The sequence below is a fragment of the Cardiocondyla obscurior genome, linkage group LG21 (genome assembly GCF_019399895.1).
Source record: "Cardiocondyla obscurior isolate alpha-2009 linkage group LG21, Cobs3.1, whole genome shotgun sequence".
NCBI lineage: Eukaryota > Metazoa > Arthropoda > Insecta > Hymenoptera > Formicidae > Cardiocondyla > Cardiocondyla obscurior.
In genome coordinates, this window is record NC_091884.1 from 1,963,210 (window position 1) to 1,989,356 (window position 26,147).

The 26,147-nt window shown below is 43.3% G+C and overlaps 1 protein-coding gene and 1 long non-coding RNA gene across 4 annotated transcripts in view; one reads left to right on the forward strand and one right to left on the reverse strand.

Moving 5' to 3' along the window:
• Window positions 1–20,629, reverse strand: part of LOC139110702 (uncharacterized) — a 29,237-nt gene extending 8,608 nt beyond the window's left edge. Inside the window, exons 1-2 of the long non-coding RNA XR_011547036.1 lie at window positions 20,411–20,629; window positions 20,088–20,137 (exon numbers count right to left, since the gene is read on the reverse strand). This is a non-coding gene — a long non-coding RNA (uncharacterized lncRNA). The remainder of the gene's footprint in view (window positions 1–20,087; window positions 20,138–20,410) is intronic.
• Window positions 1–25,607, forward strand: part of Dpr12 (defective proboscis extension response 12) — a 229,186-nt gene extending 203,579 nt beyond the window's left edge. For all 3 annotated transcript variants that reach the window (XM_070670642.1, XM_070670643.1, XM_070670641.1), the window contains exons 6-7: window positions 9,778–9,988; window positions 22,973–25,607. In XM_070670642.1, the coding sequence (XP_070526743.1) occupies window positions 9,778–9,988; window positions 22,973–23,085 (324 nt within the window). In that variant the 3' untranslated portion in view covers window positions 23,086–25,607. The remainder of the gene's footprint in view (window positions 1–9,777; window positions 9,989–22,972) is intronic.
• Window positions 25,608–26,147: the final 540 nt, after the last annotated feature.

Genomic DNA, 26,147 nt, shown 5'->3' on the forward strand with positions numbered 1-26,147 from the left:
TTTTTTTTTTTATGGAAAGCTTTAGTGCGAACGTCGCTCAAAAGGCATATTTGTTGCGAAGACAATGACGCGAAAAATACACCGGGTACGGTAGAAACATGCTCGTAAAATTGATTCCATGGTACAGCAAGTATTTAGCTAGGGAGAAAAAAAAAAAAGTAAAAAGTTGGAGCCACTTCACAATAGACCGAAAATGGGAAGTTTATCGAGAGTACAAAATATCCAAGCTCTCGAACTACGCTTTAGCAGTGCATTGCCCTAGTTTTCTACTGTTGCCAAAGGAGTATTTAATAAAGTGCGCAGAGGTGACTCCTCGGAATTTACAAATAGCGTCGCGTGCCAATCGCTTTGAGAAAGTGTTGGTCCGTAGCGACAATAAAAAAAAAAAAAAAAGAAAAATATATATATACGAATAGCTTTGTTCAAATCTTATTAAAAAATAAAATAGCATTTAACGATTACGGTAAATACCAAAACATAACTCCATTCATAACGATATTCGAAAAGTAAAATTAAAGCTTTTCCGCAAGCTTTTATTTGATAACGAGCAGACGAGTCGTCGGTAATTTATTACAATATTATAAATTCGTAGAGAAATATATATATACATTTTTCAACATTAATAAAAAGGATAAGGACTCCTCTCGGGCAATCACTACAAAGTAAAAGCTATTTAGTTGTTAGCGGTACTTCCCGAGAGTCACTCAGATAGATCTCACTTCGAATCTCGTCGATGTAAACTACACCACTTATTGTACCACTTTAATTCCCTTTCGAATGAGGATTCGATCGGACCTTTTAGCACAGTCTCTGGATGACATCCTCGCCGTGAAGATACACGAGAGGGTAACCTCTCGCGAGTTAAAAGAACGACCGATTCTCTTCGGGTTCGAAACGCGAGGAAAGCTTCGAGCGAGGCCACCTCCGCGCAAAGGGTTAAATAAGGCGAAAGGATCCGTATCCCTTTGAAGTGGCGGTAATTCCCCGAAGGGGGAGGTTTAGACAAACGCGGTCCCGCACGCCCTCTCCCATCGGTATCGATCCCGCGCCCTCGGAAAGCTGCGCTTTTTATTATCGCGCCGCGCCACCGGAGGCGATAGCGCGAAAGGGGGGCTTAACTTCGCGCCGTTCTCTCCTTACGCCGCCTCCACCCCTCCCCCCCCTCCCGCGATGCCACGGCGCCGTCGTAAATAACCGCGGAATAATTCCACCGGCGGGTTCCATTTGTAACGGTAAATTAGCAAACTACCGTCGCCGTGTAACGTCGCGGCGCGCGTTACAGTTCTGTCCCGCGAAAACCAAAGAGGCGAAAACACCACCCCTCGCGGCGAGCGAGCTACGGCGAACGCTGTTTCGGTAATTAGCGAGGACATTACCCCGCAATTGCGCGGCGATTTACCCTCGAACCGCTACACGAGCGACATTGCTGCCAGAGTTACAGCGAGGGGTGAAAAGCAAGGGTGAAAGAGAGAGAGAGAGGAGGAGGGAGAGAAAAAAAAAAGGGGGATCTGGCACGTTGCGTTATGGAGCTGGTATGGACGATTACTCCATTCCACCGCTTGCTCTCGGTTCATCGCGAGACTGCGCTTGGTACCTCGGTACATTTTGCAACGCGCCGAGTGATAGAGCGGCAAATTCTCTCTTCCCGCGAGCGTTCCCGTTCTCAGGCGCTTGTGCGTGTTGTCATATTTAATTTTTAATGCGCGAGTCATTCTCTCTCTTGTTCCTCATAATTTCCGCGCGAGAAGAAGATTTATATAAAGAGAAAGGGAGAGGGGGGAGGGTGATTCTTGGAGCATTCTCTCGTGGTAATGTCTCTCTTGACGTTTGAATACCACGCGGAAATATAAGTTGACGTTTAATCGTAAGTATCTTAACGACGTAGAATTAAATTAAGACTTTACCAAAGTAAAAATAGCTTCGAGTTAATTAAAGCGTAAAGAGACCTTCTGTTTCGCTTGATATTCTCGCGCTTGTCGCTGACGTGTTTGATATTTTTCTACATCGTCCGAGTGGATTTAAATATTAAATCGCAGGAGAAATTAGCATTAGTAATCCCTCTTTTCTTTTTACGTTCTTCGTGAAAAAATAACGCATAAATTATAGGCTTGCTGAAAACGCGTGTACTTCGGCGTGTGTTTCATCGAAATTGCATCGCGTCTGCGAGTGCACGTGAATGCAGCAGTTGAAATGTCAACTGCTCTTCCTTGTTCGCGAAAATAACAGGCGCCGGATGCAAAGCGCGAGCGTGTGCCAACAGCAGCATTGAATTATTCTCAGCCGCTGATAAAAACGAATCTCGATGAAATTAGCATACGGCCGAGATAATATGCAAATGTAATATAAGCACGTCAATTGTTATTATGAATTCGGAAACAATTAATGATAACTTTGTGATTCGTTTGCGGAGTGATACCCACGCAAATTCGAAACAGCTTAATCAAATTTTCAACTCGCGGAACGAAAATGAGTTTTTTTTTATTTTTTTTTTTTTTGCGCGCGAGGTTGTGATAAATCACCGCTTCATTTCGAATGATATATGTAGTCGATAAATTTAAAAGGAAACGTCGCTTAATAAATTCGAGAAAGAGGAGACCTAAAGCGGAGAAAACAGGCGTGCTGGCAGTCGGCGAGAAACGTATCGAGCATCAGGTGCAACCCGCGGGGGTGGCATCGCCGTGAGAAATCCGAGGATCCTCTCTTTCCTCTAAACAAATAATCGCATTACCGTCGGAAACGCGCGTCGCGCCGCGGACGGCGAAGAGTCGTCGTCGAAATTATCGAGTACGCTCGAGGAGATATCGGCGGGAGCTGAACCGTATATTAATTCCGCGCGTCGCTCGAGGTTGTTCTTCGTGGTGTCAGGAGTTAAAAGCTGCCTCTCTCCTACGTACACGGATTCAATCCGGAAGCCCCTCGAGCTTGCAAAACAACCACGTGCAGCTTGACAAACTTACGTCGATGTGCATGCGCGGCGGAGTACATAAGGGCCATTCGTAGTGACGTGCAATGTACGTACATAAACCCCGGCCATGGCGCCCCTATGTGCACGGAGCGAGAGACGCACATAGCGGATGCGGCGGTATCGCGAAAAGGATACCCCGGGCTCGCGCACATAGGCCAAGGTAAGTAACTTGGTTTATCTTTAGCCGGGGATCACCGTCCGCTGACGAGTTTTACGGCCGCGCCGAGAGACCGCGCGCCGCATTCTCGGGCAAACATCTCTTTTCACTTTCTCGGGAGGGGCTTACGGGAAACGAGAGGTAATGCAGAGTGTGCCAATTTGCGTCGCGCGGGAAAAAAAATTACGATCCGGACCCGGCCGCCGAGCTAAAGTAGAGTGCTCTCCGGATGCGTTTACGTTCGCAGCGAGTCGCTGGATAATGCAGAAAAGACTCCGCTGAAAATTTGCGAGAATTACGTTCGGGTAAATCGACGCGCGGCTGCTTTTCCTTTTTTTTTTCCCCCGCTATTCGCGATTACGTTATTCGTAAAGAAATTGTCTCTTACGCTAATTTGCAACAAATTGTAATTAATACGAGGGAGAAAAAAAAATTAAAAACAAAAAAAAACACGAAAAAAAAACGGAGAGAGACCACAGTAAAAACATGAAAAATTTACACTCCGACAGATTGACGTGCAGTTAAAATTTTGTTTGCAACTATTATATTATTGGCAGAAAACTGTTTTTTGCACTATTTGAAATAAGCTACGTTAAATATAAAAAAAAAAGAACTCGGTAAAAATGTGTAAGAATTGTGTCGGGCATATTGACACGTTAGTTATTTTCGTGGTATTTATATACATATAACTATAATACTATTGACGAGGTATTCCCTTTTGCCGTGCTTGTGTAAAATTGTAATAAATGTTATTGAAATAAATTTTATCAAATTAAAAGAGAATAATATGTGCAGTGTTTGTACAACGATAGGAAAATGCATAACGTTTCATAATGAAATCCTTTTGCATCGAAACGGCTATTTATGATGAAAACAACGTGCTGCCGCTGAAAGCATTGATTTTACGTCAATGTTATCAGTAACATAATTAAGGCGATAATTGAACAAACTATAAAAAAAAAATATATATATATATATTGAAAGTCTTTCATTTATCAATATGACATAATCGAATAACGTTCATTCTTTGATTAACACAAGCATGGCAATAGAATGCAGTATTTGGTTAAAATTTATTTCCCTAAACGTTCGTTGCCGAAATTGAATGAAACGAAGAAACGAATAAATAAGAAGGTTTACGACCGCCTTTCGATGTAAAGGTAAAGCCGAGTTACGTCCGTGTTACCGCGTCGAATATTACGCGACAAACGTATTTGCATTCCCGTCCTGAAAAGGGCGTCGCCGCATTATTTTCCTAATGAATGCCAAATGCCGCGTTACGTCGGCGGTGTTTCCCTTGCAAACGGCCACGACGGACGGGCTCGATTCAACCGTGAGACGAGATGCAGTAATGACAATTACACCACGAGCGAATACACTTGACACCCAAATGACGCCGGGCGTGAATTATCTCGAAATGAACGCATTATTTCGCTGTAACGGGTCATAAATAATAATACTGTCGGAGCGCTGAAGAGCACCTGCTAATGACGGTTTTTGTCTCCATCGCGAGCGGGCGCAAAAATCGATAATATATAACGGAAAGTAGAGGGAGCGAGATAAGATCTCGCATTTCTTCACGGCGGGGCCCCCTCTAATGTTAATGGACACATTGACATAATTACGTTGGCCGCGTCGACGTGTCTATTAAATTACGTTTTCATAATGTACTCTTGAAATCGACCGAGTTTGTTACATTCGTAAAAAAAAAAAAAAAAAAAAGGGTAACAGCGGTACGGAAATTAGAAGGGAAATCGTTAAAAGTCGAGGTACGCGTCGAGGCTCGGACGGTAGACCGCATTGCCAAAAATGCATATTGTTAATTGAGCGTCGAGATACGGAACAATTCCAACCGACAGAGACCGACTATTTCATTAATAAAGCCTGTGCGTGTGTCGTGTTGCTCTATTTATCTCGAAAACAGAGTCCGCTGCCGTCCGGTCGTAACAACGTGACACACCAGTGTCAATTGCATCGCCGACATGCGCGTCATGCAACCTAGCAATTAACCCGGCACCGACTCACGCGAACTGCTTAGAATCCATGTACTTGGAAATTTGAAACTGTGTACTTTAAGCGGCTATTAACGCGAGCGAAACGTTCGTCACTGATTCCCGTATTTATGAAAATGCATCGAGAGAAGAAAAAGAAAAAAAAAAAAATAGACGAGGAAGTTCTTAAAATAATTTGCTAAGTAGCCTCATCGATCGGCCTGGGTTAATAGCGATTTAACATTTGACCTGTGGAAAAGCGAGTTCTAAGTGCCGTTAAACCAAATTAATTTAATCCCATCGTTTGAGATATTCCTTTGATTAAAATTCTGCATTGGCCCGTCAACGAGTTTCCCTAGGTGGCTCGGAATCCTTAAGTATAATTGGATATTCGAAACTAGCGCATAGTGCATTTATTTCACGAAAGTTAAAGGAACAATTTGCATTTCTGCTGGTTTACTTGAGATTCGTATTTGTATCAAAATCGGTTTATAGAATTTTCCAAATGCAGTAGAGTCGATCGAGGAGATTGCAACGAAAGGAATAATAAAGCGCTCTCGAGCATTTTCCGGGCGCGACTTTCAAACGTTAACGCTTGTTTAATCAACGTTACGAATTTATCGGGAAGCAACAATTGCACGTTGTAACATTATGCCGTTACGCGGAAAGTATCGCGGCGCTCGCATTTATCTCAATATCAAAATTACCGTGATTGATTGCGTATGAATACCACCGCGTTTTCAACATCGAGAAAACAGCTCGCGGTATATCGCGAAAAACCGTAAGATACGTGCCATTAAAAATTTCTCTCTTGAATACTCCATCATGTCAAATAGCAGCTGCGTGTACTAACCCATTACTTCGACAAAAGAACGGAAAATGTTCTCCCAAAGACATTTATTTTACAGAATAATTTAGCAATTGCTTTAAAGAGTAATATGCTTATAATTAAAACTTGCAATTTTTATTATTCCTCTTCAAGCTACGCTAAGATCTGAAGCACGAATATCTACTTAAAAAAAATAAAGAAAAAAATTTCCTCAATAGTTAGAAAACGTTTTACTACCATTTCTAATATAAGAACGATGCTGAAATTGTGGAATCCGACAATCACGAAAGAATTCCTCTTAAAGTCAGCTCCACTATAGTAATTGATCCTTCGAGACACTAAATGAACGGTACGAAATGTTAAAGAAAGCTTCGACGTAGAACGAGGTTGTAAAAATTTATTTTTTTTTTTTTAGAAAGAATGACAAGTCGACCTTTTTACCGCAAGTGTGACGAACGAAACTAAAATGACACAGCGGACGATGAATTTTGCGAAGCTGTCCCGGATTTTTCGCAGCAACGCGCTGAGTTAAATCCGTTACAATGTATCGGAAATTAAAAAGAAAAGACTAACGGACTGCTTGCTTGCTCGGGAGATTCGCATCGGTTCGAACAATTATCGTTTGTTCGCACCGCGTCGAACGCTTCCGCATTTCGCAGAAGCTGTCATGGAAAGTGATAGAAACGTACGTTTTCTTGGCAGACGATAGAGAGGAACGAGCGCACTTGTCGCGCTTCATTCTACTTGCCTGTCGCGACCGTCCGTTTCTACTTCGCGCCCGGGCACTCGTCGTCGCGCTCGTTTAAGTTTTTTCTCCCGACATTGCGAGCGACGTGATTCACGCAACGTTGTCGGTTTAATTTGCCGAATGACGTAGACGCCGGCCGCAAAAAGAAAGAATAGAGAAATTTTTTTTACAACGTCGGCTCGATTCAAGTGTAATTACTGAATTTTTACGCGATCGCCGCGGCTTATTTATTTCTATTTTTATATCGCGCCTTGTCTTTATTAAATTTTTTTTTTTTTTAAAGCGCGGTATATTTTAAAGATTTTTTTGCAAGTCGTGGAAAGATCGAAATTGAAACGTGCAATAGATTCTCGTTCCCTAGCGAATTGTCAGATCCAAGCCGTACGATTATTACCCGCAGGGCGATATGACGTACAAGCTTAATCGACGTTCGAAAATAATAATCAACATCTATTTCCAGCGATAAAGATAAACTCGCGCATCGATTAAACTGAAATCGTTGAAATTTATGTACGATATCTCGTAAATCCCACAAAATTCGACTGTGAAATCTATTGATTTATCTACACGCATATATTAATCTCGACGATCACGCAGAGTTTCACGCAAACGCTTGTGCATAATCACTGCGGCATTAATTAATCATTATATACGTTTACGAATTATACTTATAATATCATTGCGGTGTAATGCAAATTTATGCAAAATCGCCCCCCCCCCCGCTCAATCTCAGATGTTTGCATTCGTTTTATTGACGTTATAATTCTCATTCATATGACAGGAGCTATCGCTTGTCTTACATTATGCATGGATTTTATGCATACCGCTACCCGGGACAAGTAGCGGCGTAATTAGCGTTGGTGTTAATAGTTTGTACTACTTGTTTGATACAATTCGCTTTCTTCTGCCGCGTAATTCGCATTGCCTCGTTGAAACTCCACTTTGTCGTCTCGCGAGAACAATGGTGTAATTTATATGAATCCCTAAAAGCACAAAGTGAATTGCATACAGCCAGCGTCTCTGGAGGGATTTATTTGCCTCCAGCGGCATAAAATCGACGATAATATTTCAAAAAGCTCGCAACATGCAGCATTACCGAGTTAATTACACAATAATTCGTTGAAAATTCCTTACGAGGAGAAAGAATAATTTGAAATCCGTTACGTTCCCATTAAAGTAAAAAAGAAAGAAAAAAAAAAATAATTGACAATGACGAAAGTATTAAAATAAATAAATGAGAGGAAACTTTTTCAAATAATTATTCCCGTCGTGAGTTACATTTTTACTTAAGTAGACTAAACAGCTTGACGATCGTACGTTCATCGTATACGGCGCACGGTACACAGTCCTACCTATCGCTTTGATAATTTGAGTGTATTCGAAAATATTATATATATATTCCCGACCCGCAGTACGTTCGCGGATGGTATTTCTCTGAAACAGCTTGTTAAAAACTATATATTTTCCACCTTTGTGCGCCAAGTTTGTCGGCGCTGCAGCAGCGTGGAGTAATGAGAGAGGCAGCCGTTCTCTGATCGTTTCTCTGATGGACACACCCTGGCGTACGAGCTTTGGGTGAACTGCGCGGCCGCGGGAAGCGTTCGCTTGCACGGCGTGCTCGGGGAAGGGAACATTAGACGGAACAAAAGAACGAGCATTTAACAGCGGAGGAATGCGTGGCCTCCGACTCCCCCGTGCTTGCAAGCACTTCGCTTTGCCGGACGAAACCCACGAAGCCGAAAATCCTCGGATATCCCCGAAGCCTCTCGCCCGCGCACGGTACCCGGCTACGGTTTCGCGCGTCTATTCTTCGCCCGCTTTGCGGTTCGACGCCGCCGCCACAATATGCGCGCATCCGACGTTACAATAAACGGATGACGAGGCAGCATCCCCCGCGTGTCTGATCCCGCGGCTACATTGGACGGAAATTTATACGCTGTAAGGCGTGCACGCCGAACCCGCGGGGGCGCGTCATGCATCCGATTCATAACGAGATGACAATGCAAGCTCACGCGGGCCGTAAATGCTAATCATTGCGTTATTTAGATTTATATATATGGCGCTTTGGAGTAACGTAAACGTTTGCGGCTGTTCATTCTAAACGTTCGACGCAAGTTCGTGCGTCTTCCGATGCGAATGTCTCGCGATCCGATGGTTTAATTAAGAGGTTATTTAATAAAAAAGATTATTCTGTTATAGTATAGATGGGAATTTTTTAAAGTTGCATGTAAAATATTTTTGAGATAATAATCTTCCCGCAGTGGACGAAATACTGACGAGCGAATGTAGTGGCGGCGAGCGTACCTGACTATTTTTTTTATTCCCCGCACCTTTCACACGATTTTGTCGTCGCTCGTACATTGCAAATTTCCTGACGATGTTGCGGCTAGAAGTTTGCGAGTATTTGACCTTAACTGCACACCGTTTCACGCACGCTATCCTTCCTGGATTCTATACACGACAGGGCCGCCGTAAACGTGTATCCGGTGTTATAATAAACGGCTGATGGGCCTCATCGCTCGTAGCTACAGCTGAATTCCGCGCGCTCATTCAACGAAAACCCCTACCTATTATGTAAACGCGCGCTTTTTGCAACGAAATTCCCTCGCGCGTTTTGTCAGACCGTGGCAAAAGCGAATATTAAACTCTCGCGAGTTGACGTTTAATTACTCCGAGATACGCCTGAGTGCTTATTGCATCTCAAAATCGCCATTACGTAAAATTGCTTTTCTTCTTTAGCGCGCGCTTTTCAATTGAGATTTAACAACTGCGTTAATCCAAGTATTAATTAAATTATCAAAGCATCGAAAGCTACGACGGAACGCAACGCGTATCGAGATAAAGTTCGGGGCTTTAATCGAACGGTAAAATAAGTAAGCGCGCCTTACTCGCGAAGCTATGAACCGCGAGGCAGAAATCCCGTCGGCGTTCATGACGCCCCGCACAAAGACGTATTATTTCGGCGAAAGAATTCTTCATAACGAATGTCACCGGGGCGGCTCGTCGTGCCGCCTTTGTGCCCGAGGTAAAATCCGCGCGTTAAATCTCATGCTTGTCAACCGGCCATTCTTCTTCTATCTGTTCTAGAGCCCGTCGCCGCCGCAATACGTGTTCTGGTATCACAATAACCGGATGATAAACTACGACAACACGCGCGGCAGCGTGACCGTACAAACCGATCCAGGACCAACTCAGAGCCGGCTGACGATTCGCCAGGCAATGGAGTCGGACACGGGCAATTACACGTGCAGCGCCTCCAACACCAAGCCGGCATCGATCTACGTCTTCGTCACCGAAGGCAAGTATAAGCAACGCTACGTACAAAGTTTCTTAATCAATATATAACCCGGCCGAGTCGTCCTGGTAGTTTCTTAACTACTTCCTCCGAACCGGATACTCGTTACGATTCCCCCCGGCCGAGGAAAACTGAAAAACTTTAATCCGCGAAGAGATATTTTACAGACAATCGATGTAGACCCGTAATTCGTAGCAGACTATTTTTTTTTTTTTTTTTTTCTTAGTTGTGTTACTTTGGACTTTTGAGGCTCTCCGTTGAGATACGCGGATTACATTGAGATATTTAATACTGAAATTTACCGACACCGTGAAGAAATATTAGGCGCATCAATCATGATTTCATCAAGAACGCATCGGCTGACATAAAATCAGAAAGCCTCGCTCGGGAGAAGATACGATTTTTAGCAGAGTTCTTTAAGTCACGCGAGGAAAAGAAAATCCATTCTTATATTAGAAATGTCGCCGTTCTGACTGAAAAGTATTTATCCTCCTGCTCGACATTTTTTTTTCTTTCTTTTTTAATCCTAATGACATAACGTCGCACGTAAACGTATATGTATATACAGAATAAGAGAGAATAATTCAAATAGAAAAAAAAAAAAAGACTCAGATTTTGGGTGATTTTAATCGAAGAACCGTGTATGAAAAATATTTATATCCACCCGAGTGGAAATTTAGCTAATTTAATTTTGCAGCCGGTGATTAGATCGCGCAGATTAAATACATTTCTTGACTGATAATTAGTTTCGTAACAGCCATAAATTATAAGAAAGTATTTAATGACTCTCCAACAAATAAAATTGTCATTAAAAAAAAAAAGAACAAAATCTATCTAGTATCGATCGTTCAGTCACTGACCAGCGTGGACTCGTGTATCAAAATAGACATCTAAACGTTTCTGCCCGCGTACTTGTTTACTGTTTATATTCCGACCTCACGCAACTCTCGCTCGACTGCCGAAATCGCCGGGCAAACTGGTTCTCGCCGTCCCCCGCCCGCGTGTCCTCCACCTTGCGAATTTCGAGCGCAAGGTGCCGGCCAGATGTCAACACCCGCACGTACTAACACTACCGCGACGGTCGACTGCCGAATTCGCAGGACAAACCGGTTCTTGCAGTAGCCCCTGCCCGCGAGTCCTCCACCTTGCGAATTTCGAGCGCAAGGTGCCGGCCAGATATCAACACACGCACGTACTCACACTACCGCGGCGGATTGAGATAAGTCAGCACACGACAGTAAAAAAGTACGCGGCGAGAAAAATTTAGAATCGAATTTTTCTAGCACGTTATCAGTCAAAAATAATTTTCTAAGTACCTAAACGTCTTGAGCGTGTTACATTTCTGACAATGCTGGACAGTTTTGCTACAGCCACGAGATGAACCACGAATCGGCTAGCTAATTATTAAGTATCGATGGGAATAAATTTCTATTCGGGGTATGATAGTAAAAATCACATTTGTCCGCACGTGGAAACATAGAAAGGGAGGATTTTTCCAAAATTGCCTACCATTCTCTTTCCAAATAAAAATGTATTTATTTGACGAGGATGTACGTAATTTCGTTTCGTAGGGACGCAATTTCCTCTTTTTTTTTTTTTTTTTTCCCTCCCCACCTCCTTTACGTCTCTGTTATTTCCACGTTTTATTCGTGAGTGGTACGTGGATCAGCGCGGGCAGCTTTGTGCCGCGTATATACGTCGACGGCGTGCGTGCGCGTGAAAAAGAACGAGTCTCCTCGGTCCTTCAATCGATCATTCGCCGGCCACCCTCATGTATATATATAGCGCGATTTAACCCCTTTCTAACGAGGGCCGCGACTGGAGAAGAAGCCCAAGGCTCTTGCGGCAAAAAAAAAAAAAAAAGCGATCCTCGTCCTCCGTGTTGTCGCCGGAAAATTTCGCGCGCACGACGATTTTAGTGGCGCCCGCAATTTTAGGTCCGCCGCGGTAATTGATGTGAAAGGATGAGGACAGAGTCGCGAAAATCTTAATTGGATTACGAGAAACTCGGTCGGCCGGAAGATTTATTATGCGGATATACAGAGAGAGAGAGAGAGAGAGAGAGAGAGAGAGAGAGAGAGAGAGAGAGAGAGAGAGAAAAGGGGGCGGAGAGGGCGTCTCAACTAAACGCATTTTCGCGGACTTTTGATATATGTCGCCAGTCGCGAAGAAATTGTAATCTCACGCGATCCCGAGCTGCGATTAAACAAGGAATATTACGTTCTAATTAGTTAGATATATAACGGACGATTGCTCGACCCCGCGAGACGCGCGTAAAATTAGCCGCGTCGCTTTCGCAGTCATATACGAATAAAAGACGTCGCCTGTTTGAAAACAATTTGCCTCGCGTTAGGAGAGAAAAGGAAGGCAACGAGGTAAAGCGCATCGCGATCGGCTTTAAACTGACGTACGACGCGCCGTTAGATGAATCGTACGTGACGTTTGCGCGACGAAACAGAGTGGTTTCCGTTACTAGACGATCGCGGCGAGAGATCGGTACCCGTTTTCCCGGTTAGAGCTCGTAGCGCGAGCGGACGCGTGGACCTGACGCGAGGAGAGCGAGGAAGTCCATCGCGCGCGTGACAAACCGCCCTACGGGCGGTCCCTTCTGTTCCGCGAAGTACTAAGCTTTCAGGTTAAATTTTGAAGATATGGACTCCATTACGCGACACCGACGCACACCGCGTTCCGCGACGAGTGTTCGCGTGTACGTAGCGGGGAGTTGCCCGTAATTCACGGCGGCCCGGGGAACATATGGAGCGACGCCTCGCGCCGTAAATTACGGTAAAAGTGTGCATGCACCGCGCGCGTTCGTAGGAGACACGTATCGCCGATGAATGTTGCAAATCTGGCGGTCCACGCGCAGCGGCGCGTACCATGAATTTTGATATTCGGAGGACAGGAAGAAGGATCCGCGCGCGAGCCGCTGCCGCTCATTTTTTTTTTTTTGGGGGAAGCCCGGGGGTGAGTTCGCCTCGTTTGGCAAATTTACGAGGGGATTATATCACGCCGGGCACTCTCAGGCACGATGATATATCGATAGGCCGGGTCAAGGCGGCCCCTGCGATATTATTAATGATGATCGGTGACGTAACGCCCCGACCCCGGAACAAATGCGCTCGTCGACGTTAGGCGCCGCGACGTCGTCGTGGTCGTCGAGTCTGCTCGCGAGTGCGATGCCCGTACTTAAACTTATAGTTGGCAAGCACATTTTTGTCCGGTCTATTCTCGCGCGAGATATTATAAAATGGTCTCTCCTAGTCGTAATTATAAAACAAAGCCTGACCGCCCAGAGCCATTTTTATTCCTTCTTGCGGTCCGAATTATTTCTCGCAAATGAATATTTTCTTTCTAATTTTATCTCGATCGCGAGCGTAAATATAAATTAAGGAATTTTTATTACTTGAAGGAATTTATGAAAATTGCAAAGAGCGCACGATGCAATCTTTCGGAATGCTTTGAGAACTGTGAGGGAAGCTGCTGTAAAGCATTGTGTCTGGCTCGATATAGGACTGCGAGGGATTAAATATATAAACGGCTTGAAAGTTAACATATTCCCCCCGTCGGGCTAATTTTTCCGTAATTTTCCCTTGCAAGCTGCGTAGGTCGAACGCATAGGTTCCACTTTGCCAAAACTAATAATTTTGCACGCGCGAGCTCATTATCATTAAGTAAAAATTTAACAACGTTATTATGATTTAACAATATGTCCCTATAACTATATTAAATATAATATTCAAACATTAATACGCGATTTTATGAAATATTTTATAATAGCGTTACATGTTGCATGCGATAGCGAAAATATTAAATAGCCCGAACAGAAAGTTCGACGTGCGGTGCGGATACAAAGGAACCCTTTAAAGAATTGCAACGAAATAAACTCGAAAAATGACAATAATTTTACTCTAGCTAGATTGTAACAAAAGTAAAATTATTTCCCTCGCTTAAGCGCCGGACAGACTTTGTATAATTCTCACGGCAGGAGTTCCAACGTGACGTACAATTTAAAATTCTTTTCGCGTTTGACACGAAAATTTCTGTCATTAGGTTATTTGTTCGCGTTCAATATAGATATATATATTTTGTTACAGTGAAACTTAATCGCGACATATATCCATTTCATTTTTACTCACGCCGTGACATATAAAATTAATTATCAAAAACGTGTAATAATAAAATCTTCTATACGCGTTGCTTTTTTTTTTTTATCGACATTTTTCACCCTCATTTTTATTTTGAAAAGAAACGCCGCTGGTCAGCAGAAGGTTCGAACGTGTCCCGTTGATAACAAATTAATAACAATAAAACACTCTTGTAAACTATAAATTCGGTTAACGGCCGGGCACTTAGATTACGTATCGTGTTTGTAAAACCGTTTCTAAATACTCGCGAGATTACGAGCGCTGCTTCAACGTTACGATGTGCGGCTAATGATAGATAACTACCAGCCAAGTTATCCCGGGGCTGGTTAACGCGCTGTTCCATCCGCTCGCGCGTTATTTTGACCCGCTCATACGGGGGAAACATCGTAAAATCCTTAATGAATATTGCAGAACTTGAGACAGCCGCTCTATCCAGGAAATTCCGCGAGCTTTCGCGCGCGACTCGGCTAACCGTGCGGGAAAGGGGAGGAGAAATGGGTGGAAGACTCAGTGTCGCGATAAATTATCTAAACGCCGCGCAGCGTCGAGGGTAAATTGGCTTAACGCGGCGATACTAGATCGCAATCTTGTTAAAGACGGGGCGGACACACCTTTCCCGCGTCGCGGAAGGCGCGCGTTAAACCCAACTTCCGAACTCGGCGTCGGCGAAGCCCCGCGGCGATCCTCCCCCTCGGCCTCTCCTCCCCCGATCAGTTGTCATCAACTCGTAAACTAGCATTTACATCTAACTCGCGTATATTGCGACCTTTGTCTTCGCCCGGCTAACCGCGGGGATTATTCTTATTTCCGCCCCACCGTCAATTAAACCGCGCGCAAGCGGCTAACTTCGTCGTCGAAATTCCACCGACGACTGGTCCGACAAATTGCCCCACCGAACGATAAAAGTAAACGCGGTTAATTTATAAACGAACAATGACCGTCTCGGATTTTAATCAAGTAACGTATTATAAATACTCGCGGCGCACGTGTGCGAAATACGCTTTTAATTTAATTGTTCTTTTAAATTGCTACATTATTCGCGGGCGCAATTTTTACCCGGACCCATATATTTATTATCTATGAAAATAAACTGGTAATTTATTAAAAAGCTCAATTAAAAACGTAAAAGACCGAATTGAAACGAGGTAGATTGATATATGGAAAAAAGAGGCGGCGTAATATTACTGGGCAAAGGTAGAATATATTGTAAAGGAATATTCGTGATATTAATAATAAAGAGAAACTGTGAAAAATAGATATCGGCAAAATAAATTTGTGGAAAGCCAGGCCTCTCCCCCGGCTCGGTCGGAAACGACTTCATTTCGTACGTAGCGGCGAACATAAAATTAACCTCGCGTCGTTGCCCTGAATTTTTAAAGCTATTTTTACAAACAGAAACGGTATTCTCCGCCCGATGCTCGAGTATGTTTCTTCTCGACCCGCGGAATATCTCCTCCGGCAGAAATAAAAGCCACGTAATTTTTGTACAAATATTCTTGATAAATGCGAGGGACCCCGAATATTTCCCGCGGTGGGCGGCGCGCGAAAGATAAATCCGGGTTTCTTGCAAGATGCAAAATAGAATGTATTTCCCGTCGGCGCAATTTATAAAGTAAAGAAAAGGGATAATAATCCGCATTAGGCGAATAATATTTATCCATCTTCATCCTTTTAGCTGATAGAGCCGTTTCGTTTCATCATGAAAAATGTATGAGCCGGTGAGAATTCTTATTAAACGGTTCTCGCCGCGAAAGGGGAACGGAGCATTAAATCCTCGGCGGGTTGTGCCAGCTGTTTGTCATTAGGTTTTGAGAGCGTCTTTACAACCGATGCACGTAGGCCGTAAATGCTGAAATGCACTCTCTGACCCAAATCACGATTTCCACGTAGATTCTGGATCATGCATCCGAAGCATCGTGTTATTTTTATGAACACGCTGCCGCGGCCCGGTGAATATTATTTCGATATGCGCCTCTGATCGTCGTTTTCCTTGCGGCTCGTTAATTTTTACCCGCCGGTCTTTCTCACGGAAATTAAAAATCACACGGCGGGAAGCCGTGTAAAAACATACGCGCGCATAGGTAATTCGTGTTAAGCAACGAATGGGCGCGGAGCTAATTATTATATCGGTACGCGCGTTGCTCGGCCGCGCAAATACTTTGTAACGTTACGTTGTAGGAGTTTTCCGCCCAGATGTTTCGAAACAAGCCGAGGCATTAAAAGCTTCTTATAAATATCTAAGCCGGGAGTCATTAAATTCCGCAATCAATGCACGTAATTCTGTAAATGTTTGAATGCACTTCGATTTAATTGACAAAGTTTGTGCAGAATCTTATTCACAGAGCCGAGAGCTATTCAGTTTCCGCAATCAATACTATTGGCTCCAGTGGATAAGTTAAGCTCTCCGTCATTGTTAGTCAAGAACGCAGTCAGCTCGCGAAGTTACGACTCACGCAAAAATGATCAATAAAAACATTTACATTATAAATAAAAAAAAAAAAGAAAGAAAGGAAAAAAAATAAAAACCCTCCGGTGAGTCCTTCAGAGGAATGTTCAGAAAATTCAGATTATCCTATACTAAAGTACTTTGCGCTAAAACAGTATCAAGCCTTTTTTTTTCGCGAAGGAACGACGCGCATAAACGAAATCGTAAAACCCTTTTCCCGTAAGACTGCATTCGGAGATTTAAAGTTTCTTTCCAGGGAAGATAGTTAAGCGCAAAATAATGCCTTGATGTCATGGCGTGTTAATATCGTGCGGCAATTTTTTTTTTTTTTTCCTCCTCGCTGTCGAAATAAACTTGTTAGGGACTCGGGTGCAGAGGCGAAAATATAAAAAGGGAAAAGGGCACCCGCAAGCGAGACACGGCGATGTTTACGGCGTTAGCCATCCTCGGTGAGTGGCTCGTATTTGCGGTTTGACGAGTATGGGGAATAACTCCGTTTAATGGTAGGTCACTATGCTTCTATTTGAGAGGAAACATCATCAAGGTCTTCCCAGGATTGGCACAAAACCGGAGCAAATATCGGCCTGTGGTTAATTAACCGCCGAAGTTTAATCAGCGAGAGTGACCCGATAACTCCGGACGCGAAATAAAAGATAGCGGTACGCAACCGATAGTGGGAAATAAATCTATTTCAAAGTTTAAAGACGCGACCGGAAGGCTATTCGCGGCGGAATATTATTTTTCGACTGTACCGACCCGAAATGCAGATTGTCGGGCGCCGCTTTCGAATTTATAATTGAACCGTGCCAAAAACATTTTAATTCTTAACCGATCAACGATGAATTTACGACTGTTAAAACTTAACTTACATCCTTTCATAAATATTCAATTAATCATGATAATTTTGATTTATATTACCTCGGTTATTATTTTCTTTTTATTTGAAGAATAAAAATTATATCTTAACGTATAAGCAATGATTTACGAGAAAATATATATATCTCTCTCTCTTTTGCAAGGTATCAAAAAAGATTTACTAATTAATCCTGTTCCATTTCATTAATCACGTCGAAAGAAATGCACGGTGGGGAAAAATGAGTCTCGCGTAACTGATACAAAACGGTTCTCTCGCACGTAAGAAAAGTAAAGGAAACTTCGTTAATCGATAAGCGTAAATTCAAACGACACGTAAGCCCAAAACCCCCTTCGGTAATAACAATACAGAGCACAAATGCATTTTCGAAAACAAAGAGCCCCGGGTCTCTTTTGTAAAGCCGGCGGATAAGTGAAAGCACACCGTTTTACAACGCTTTGATTTCGCGCGAGAGAAGGAGAAATCCCGATAGGTCTTTCAGTTCAGAGAGCCAAGTCCGACAAAACAAAACATTGACCGTTAATTAACCGCGAACGAGTTATAAAGCCGCGTTAAAAATCACGCACGCGAGTCGCAATGAGGGAATGCGTGCATCTGCAACGCCGCCGCAAAGACGGATCGATGACGCGAGAAAAGAAAAAAAAAATACGGTCAAAGAAATTTGTGTATAACGCGCGCGCGAGAAAACATCGGAGTTACAAGTATCATCGAATAAAACACGTCTAAGCTGTCCAAATGTTTCCGCAAATTAAATTTTTATATTCACCACGCGGTGACGCAATAATATAATTTGTCTCGCGTGAACCTCGTTCTTAATGGCACTTTTCATCTCAATAAAAATTCACGCTTCTTATAACTTTTGAAACACGACGTTGCGTTAAAACGCATTTTACCACCTGAATCTTTTGGCTTGAATTAAAATTCTGTGAAGCAGCTAGTTCTGGTTACTCTTTGGATGTGTGTCAACAAAAGTTTTTATTCTAGCGCGCTATAAAACACGCCGTGACATACTTTATATTGTGACTAACAATTAGTGTTTTACGTACCGTAACCCACTTTCGTGCACTCTGATGTACTACTCTGGCTAATAATGTGCAATATATTTTATTCTCATTAACGATAAATTGAGTTTAGATCGTAAGTATAAATATAACGTATCTTTGAAAGGAAAAAAAGAAAAAAAAAATGTTACGTAATACGTAGCTCTCTACACACGCGCTATTGCCATGCATATCATTATCCCATTAATTTAAAATAATAAATATCAGAAGGGAAGTCTGTATTGATATATCATAATTTTGTATGTGTGCGCGTGCAATTTATGCAACAATTCTCGCATTTTCCGTTTGTAATTATGTACATACTAATTTTAATTCACCCGGATAATAGCTTTTGATAAAGTAAATATTTTCTCGTCGAGAGATTTGCGAAAAACAATGTAGATTAAGTGTTAAATCACTTTTGCTTCAATTATGGATTCTTACATTTCGGGCGTTTCCTCATTTTTTATTTATTAAACGTACAGAACGTTTTACATTCAGATTATTTACTCGAAAAAAAAAAAACCTTTAAAAATAAATATAAAAAGAAAAAAAAGGAAAAAAAAAAAACAGAAAACGTAATTGAGTAAAGCTAAATTGACATTTTAATTGTTCCAATTTCTATTAGCAACTAATTTAAATCTTAAATAATACTTGTTTGATTTAGATTTAACTGACCCATTTAAAATTAATCGACAATTTTAAATATAATTAAGTTATGCAACGCCTTATTAGAAACTCTAGTTAGGGAACTTTTAACTTGGCTTAAATTATATTTTATAAGTTCCTACAAAAGTGCCGTCGTCAAATAATAATATAATACATATATTATATATATAATTAATATAATATATCGCTAATTAAAATTATTGTATCCCTCGCAAATATCTCGAACGAGCAGTTCATTGCATCGCACATTAAGAACGAGATTAACAAGCCGGCGTTACTGATTGAAAGTAGTTTTCCCCCCGTATCAATACTAATTACATACTTGTCACTCCTTGATTATCTTTAATCCCCGTAACGACGAATTAATATCGACACGCCGTGACGCACGCGATATTGTATAAAGCAATTTATAATACTCGGCATATATCTATTATCAACATTAATTATTCCGCGGGGTCGCTACGACGCACGGTGTGAGTAACTACGACAGTAATTAGCTCAGTAATCCACGGCGCATTCTGTGCAGTTCCACGGAACACAACGCTACGCGATGCGTCGGGGCGCGCTTGGGAAGTAATTTTGTATGCAACGGGAGACGCGCCGGCCGAGTCCGTGGGAGTCCACAATTTCAATTGGAAATTATAATGGAAATCTACGCGCGGAATTTATTTTAGATCCACCGCGGGTCGCTAATCCAAGTGAAAGAAATCTGCGTTACAACAACGATCCGCAGCGCGAACGATGTTTGCGTTCGAAGGGGAAAAAAAGAAAAAGTAAAAGGGGTCTCTTATCAAAAAGTCTACCTAGTTTCTTGAGATTCGAAACGGGCATTAAGAGGATATTTCATTTCCCACCCTAACCCACCCATGTTCTCGTTTCTTAATTCGTTGGTTTATTAATTTATTATTAATTAATTAGTGTGACTCACCGATTCGATGCGCAGCGGCGGAGTTATACAGCTACGTTGCTACGACGATACTGTAACATAAGAATTAAAAAATTATATTGTAGACGCAAAATAATATTCACAATTTAAAAAAAAAAAAAGAATTAATTTTACACGTCTCTGATTAATCTTTTAATTCAACTTTTAAAAGGAAAGTTATTATCTAAACGAGGTCTTTAATAAATTAAACTTTTTAAATGTAATATTCTTTTCTTTATTATTCAATTTTATTTTTTTGTTTAATTATTTTTAAACTACTAATTTTTTAACTATTTATTTTATGAAGTAAAAATAATGATACTCACCCAAAGGTTGCTCCGCCGAAGCATGTTGCCTCTCCTAGGCCTCCTCCTCCTCTCAGAATATCGGGCAGCATTTTCCTTCGGCAGCATCCTCCTTCGGCAGCATCCTCTTTCGGCAGCATCCTCCTTCCTCCTCCTACAAGACACCCACAAACAACACCGATAATTTATCGCGCGTGAGCTAACTATTTATTAAAATCCGCGCGATGTTGCACGACACTCCCGTTCATAAGAATCATGTATAACAAAACTTTTTATGCTGAGTTAACCTATATCGGCACTCCCGAAGTAAACCCGACGAACCCGGCTGCAGTTTGTATATTTAATAACATCAGCGGTGAGGGCACGGCAGCTTTCCTCCCGAAAAGTTAAACCTTTTACCTGAACAAGTACAAAGGCTTACGTTAAAGGCGTATGTACGTTTTACCGAACGAACTTAGCGAACGCAATTTTCGTCAGTCATGTATGTATCGTAGGCGTGTTTATATCGCGATTGATTCGTAAGCGTCCGCCGAACATAAATACACACCTTCGAACACGTCCTTCGAACACGTTCTTCGGACACGTGCTACAACACACTACTGCTACAATTCACCTACCGCGACGTGAATCGTACGTACGTAGAAAAGTTAATAGTCTCTCGCAAAGTATTTTAATCTCCGAAACTGCTTCTCGCGTGCGGATCGCCGATCGCGGAAATTAACTCGCGCCGCCGGATAGCTTTACGCGGAACATACGCACTTCTCGGCACGTGCTGAGAGCTCCGTTACCTGCGTGGGATCTTCTCGAACTTTCGGCAGGGATGTGCGTGGGCTGTAGATGCCCTTCGCATACAGTGCTTGGATAGGAGACTCGGGTGAAGGTGATTCCCGCTGGATTAGGTTCTTATTAACGGAGAATTGCGTGCTGTTTCCGATGCGGACGCTCTGATCTCTGCGCGCAGCACGTGCGTCTCGCTCACTCGTCTGCCGGCGGAAGTATGTGAGTGGGGGAAGGTAGTGCGAGTCGCCCGAGCCGGATTACCCCCCTTCCACCCCCTGTCGGGCCTCACGTGATCTCACCCGTACGCAGGTTAATAACGCTGTAAATTTGAGACGTACAATTAAAGGCAGGTATTGCATTTTCTGCGGCGAGCGGCGGCTGGCGTACGTGAGCTCGGCCGCCGAGAGATACGGGAGAGATAGCAGGGGTTCTCCCCCCTCAGTCCTCGGTGCTCCGCGACACATCTACGCGCGTGCTTGTGTGGGTTCCACGCACACCACGCCAAGATCACGTACGCTAGCCGCCGCCGCAGCGTCACGGACGCCATTTCCGAAGGTAAGCGTACTTAATATCGCGCCGAATATTATCTGGCGGCGTTAAACGATGTATATAATTTTTTGATTGCTAGATACATTACGTACGTTCGTCAATAATTTGTAATTAAAGTAAAAGAAGGAGAATACAATTAATGTGTGGATTTCTATTACGAGTATTTAAATTGGAACAAATAGAAAATGCGAAAATTAAATACCGAGCATACTTATGGTGATCTACGTTTACATTTATCGTATCTCGTGGAAGCTTCTGAAGAGCCAAGCCACTTTCGTGTAGTATGAAAAGACGAGACCCGATAAAAGGTTCAAACTCATTTATATCCCGATATCAAAATATAACGATGTACGTAATTAAATTGTAAATTAAGAAATTTATAAAAAGCGAGATCGATCAGATTTATTTCTGGGGGAAGGGAGGGGGAGTTCATGTAAGGCCAGACCCGACAATTTTTAGCCTCAGTCCCGTAGAATCTATTAAAACCCGTGTTATTAAACGCGCGTTAAGAATCGCGCTGCTATTTAAAAGCTCTCCCTCCTGGGTATTGAACTTGGGATTATTCACGCGGTAAAACTGCTTCGCGCGGACATGCCGCGTTGCGGATACGGAAACCGCGCCTTGATCGGGAAATGCGTCTTGACTTTTCGTCACGGCCGTGCGATGCAATGCATGCACACACGACCAAACATAAACCAACGGCGCGGCGTAGCGTGTTCGATATGAATAATGGATTCTCAAATCATACCGGCCGTTTAGCGCGAAAGCGTGCGGCCCGCGGATTCGCGTCTGTTTGCATATGCGGATTTAATCTGCGTAATTTGTATAAGTCGCCTTCCGATCGGCCGCTCGTGCGCGCGGGCGAAAAGCGGCCGCGTGACGGAAGACGCAATTATTGAATAACAGGCAAAATGGCAGCGAGGAAAGCGAGGGAGAGGAAAAAAAAAATAAAACGAGGGTGGAGAAGCGAGAAAGAAAGATAAAAGAGCGAGGGAGCTTTGCCGTCGGTTGTACCTCTCGGCTTTAACGCGTTGCAGCGGGCAACAACACGGTGCGCCACGGCGGAAATAACGCTCGACTTAACTTACAAGAGACACGCCACTGTTTCCAACCCAGGGGGGGGGCGTCCCGCCGTCGCGACCCTCCGATGTTGTACACGATTGCCCCGATAACGGGGGCACCTCGGCGAATAACGGCAATCGATTTCGGCGACCGATTTACTAACGGATCCACCTGTCTCTCTTGCCGTTTCAGGTGACAAGATGGCAGCGATACAGCGCCGCAAGACGTCGGGAGCGGAGAGGCATCTGGCGGGCGTGCTGGTACCAGCGTTACTCGTCGTAGCGGGCGTCGTTTTAGCGCGATAAACGTTTCACTTCGAAATGTCCATAACTATTACGTCATTACTTCCGTTTGTGATAGATAGGATATTCCCCCCCCACTGCCCCTCCCCTCGGGACCTTTACGCTCTCCTCTTTTTTTTTTTTTCTCTCACCTTGCCCTTAGGCTCGCATCTTCCCCTCCATCCCCTCGGGTCTTCTTTCCTCTTTCCCCCTTGGCCATCCGTTCCCGTCTTCCGTTCCATCTTCCGACTTCCCTCACCTCTCCGCTCTTCGTCCACCTCCCCCTCACCTTATTTACTTTAGTCGAGGTTGCCGCCGGCTGGACTACTTAGATATGCGAGATTTTCGTGGAAGATTGCGCGATTGCCTGCTCCAAGTCATTACGCGCGACGCGCATGCGACTCGAATTATGTAAATACTGCCCGGGTCAAATACGCCACGAACGAGGCGGATTACGTTAGACGAGGCCTGTCCAACTTCCGGTCACCGGTGATCGCGTCCGTTCTAGGTAGGCTCGAATTTCATGCCGGTCGGATGGAAAATTTCGCGCGGCAAATGCAAAAAATGAATCGATCGCGGTGCTAACGAGTCGAAGATTAATACTCATCAGGAATCTAAAGCGATCGACAAAACCGGTTGCAGAAGCGAATGCACGGGCGCGATAACGATGCAAGTCTACGATTCAGCTACCTACAAAGATCCCGAACGAATCTGAGCGCCGATACGACTTCTTTCTACTTAAATCTGCTTGAATAACGCGAAGGGAAAAATCTGGAAAATTTCTCTTGAGATATACACGCAAAGAGTAACGCGAAAAGATTCCATATGCACTTGGAAAATACCAGTCGAAATGCGAAAACTCACGTCGGCGGTTGAAACGCGAGGGTTTGCAGAGGCGCGCTTTCTCCGCTCCGCGCCACAATCTTACGTTTTTCGTTTCTATAAAAACTGTTATGAAAAATTGTGCTCGCTTTAGAAGCGAGAACGCGCGGAGTCTGTGCTCGGGGGGCTCTCTCTCGCAGGAAAAGTCGTCGGCTTTTGCGACGCAGCGAGCGCGAGCGCGGGAGGCTTTCGAGATGGAGATCGCACCGTCGCGTAGCACGAAAACGCGTTTATTGCACGACACTGCCGTCGCGAAAGTTTATTGCACGCGGAACAAACGCGGACAAAGCGCCCGGGTACGTACGCGGCTGCAATTCCCGAGTGGTGAATCGAGCGTCGCTCCCCGTCGTACCATCATTAAGGGCCATCATTAAGGCGCCTCGTGGTCGCGTTGTTACAGCTTTTGCTGAATGGATTTGTCTAGCCGCCGTACTCGAGGAAATGTCGAGAGTAGAGTCAAAAGTATTGTAAGTAATTACAGAATATTTTCTTTTTTTATTTCTCTCTTTTATTTTTTTTTTCTTCTTTTATTTTTTATTCTTTTTTTTTTTCTCTAATTAAAAGCGTTGCTTTATGAGTATTTTTTTTATTCATAAAGCTGCGGTAAAAAATTAATTTTATAATAACAGTTAAGATTGAAGATAAAAGTTTTGCATACGGACGGTTCCTTCGTAAAATTCTTCAAGCGAGTAAAATTATAAAATAGGCTGTGCATCGTTGAGCCCGCGCTCGTTATATTAATTACAATGTAATGTTATCGAGTTGTAAAAGTACGGTGCAGTTGGACAGGCCTAAAATACGTGGGCTCACCGAGCGGACGGGGGTGGAGAACGCGTTATGCGGGCTTCCCCGACCGGCGTTACTTTCGTGGAGCCCACCAAATCACCACGTAGCATCGTTTTCTCTCGCCCGAAACACTGTACACATCGGATACGCGTAGCGATTAAGGCGTTTCAACGGTTCTTTCTGTATATCTTAATTTAAGGTGAGACACGCGCGCGCGAAGATACCAAAAGAAAAGGAAAAGGGAGAAAAAAAAGAAAAGAAAAGACAGAAAAAAAAAAAGAGAACTTAGGTAAAGTAGGATAAACGGTATTTTGTCGGAAATCGAATCCTTGCTCCATCTTCGTTTGTATATTTATGCGTTATTCAGACGACATGTCTCGGGAAATATTTTTTGAAAAACGTCTCGCTTTCCTTCCGCGCGCGGAAGACGGATATGTCAAGGGGGTGCTCGCAGGTGGAAATTCAGGAACATATGCGCGACGTTCGTGCCATTTAATCCTCGAGGAATACAGTATACGTGAGATTCATGTAGCCGCGATGAAATCTTGGCGGCACGTCGGGAAACTAAACGAGTAAAAAGATACGAAGGGTGCGGGATGACGGGCGCGAATAGTGAGGAGCGGGTCCGAGGGTTTCTTTTTCTTTTTATTTTTTTTTATTTTTCTTGGAGATTCTTAGACGCGAAAAAAAAAATACGTCTAATAGAAATCTCAGAGATTTAACACTCGAGAGCCACTTCAACCCTTTGGAAGTCACGTATGTCACCGATATTATGTCCTCGAGCGTGGCCTGTATGCGACGCAATCTGTATCACAATATAGCGATTTATTGTAGTAAAATACACGATATGCGATGAAAAAAAAAAAAAAGAAAAAGAATCCTGCAGCTAGACCTCCATTCTCCGAAACACGACGCTGAAAATCTGCTGCCGCCAGCATCGATGGAAAATGCCCCATCGGATAAATCGCACGTATACCACCCGCTTTCGATCGCAAATGTAAAACGTCTTGAGATATCATCGACGTCGGCGCGAGTGCCTGACATTAATTCAAGACACAGCCAATTAGATAAGGTACGTATTTCATTTTTAAACTAACCGACGTAGCGATCTTTTTTTATAAAATCTTTACCGAAACGAGAGAAGACCGGCCGATTTGGGTGGAAATGGAGAACAAAAATAGCCTTCTCAATTATTTCATTATTCGCGAAACATTTGATAAGACCCTCTTACCGTTCTTGTTATTAGGTACTTTATTATAAATAAACTCATCACTTTCTTCGAAGCCACCTAAATCTCTTACCTCGAAAGGCGGTTAATAGTTTTACGAGGCAATTGATCATACTCTAATGGCTCGTGTACCTCCCGCGATAGAAACAATAGCGCAATATTTCACGAGCCTGCGTTCAACAATTCGTTC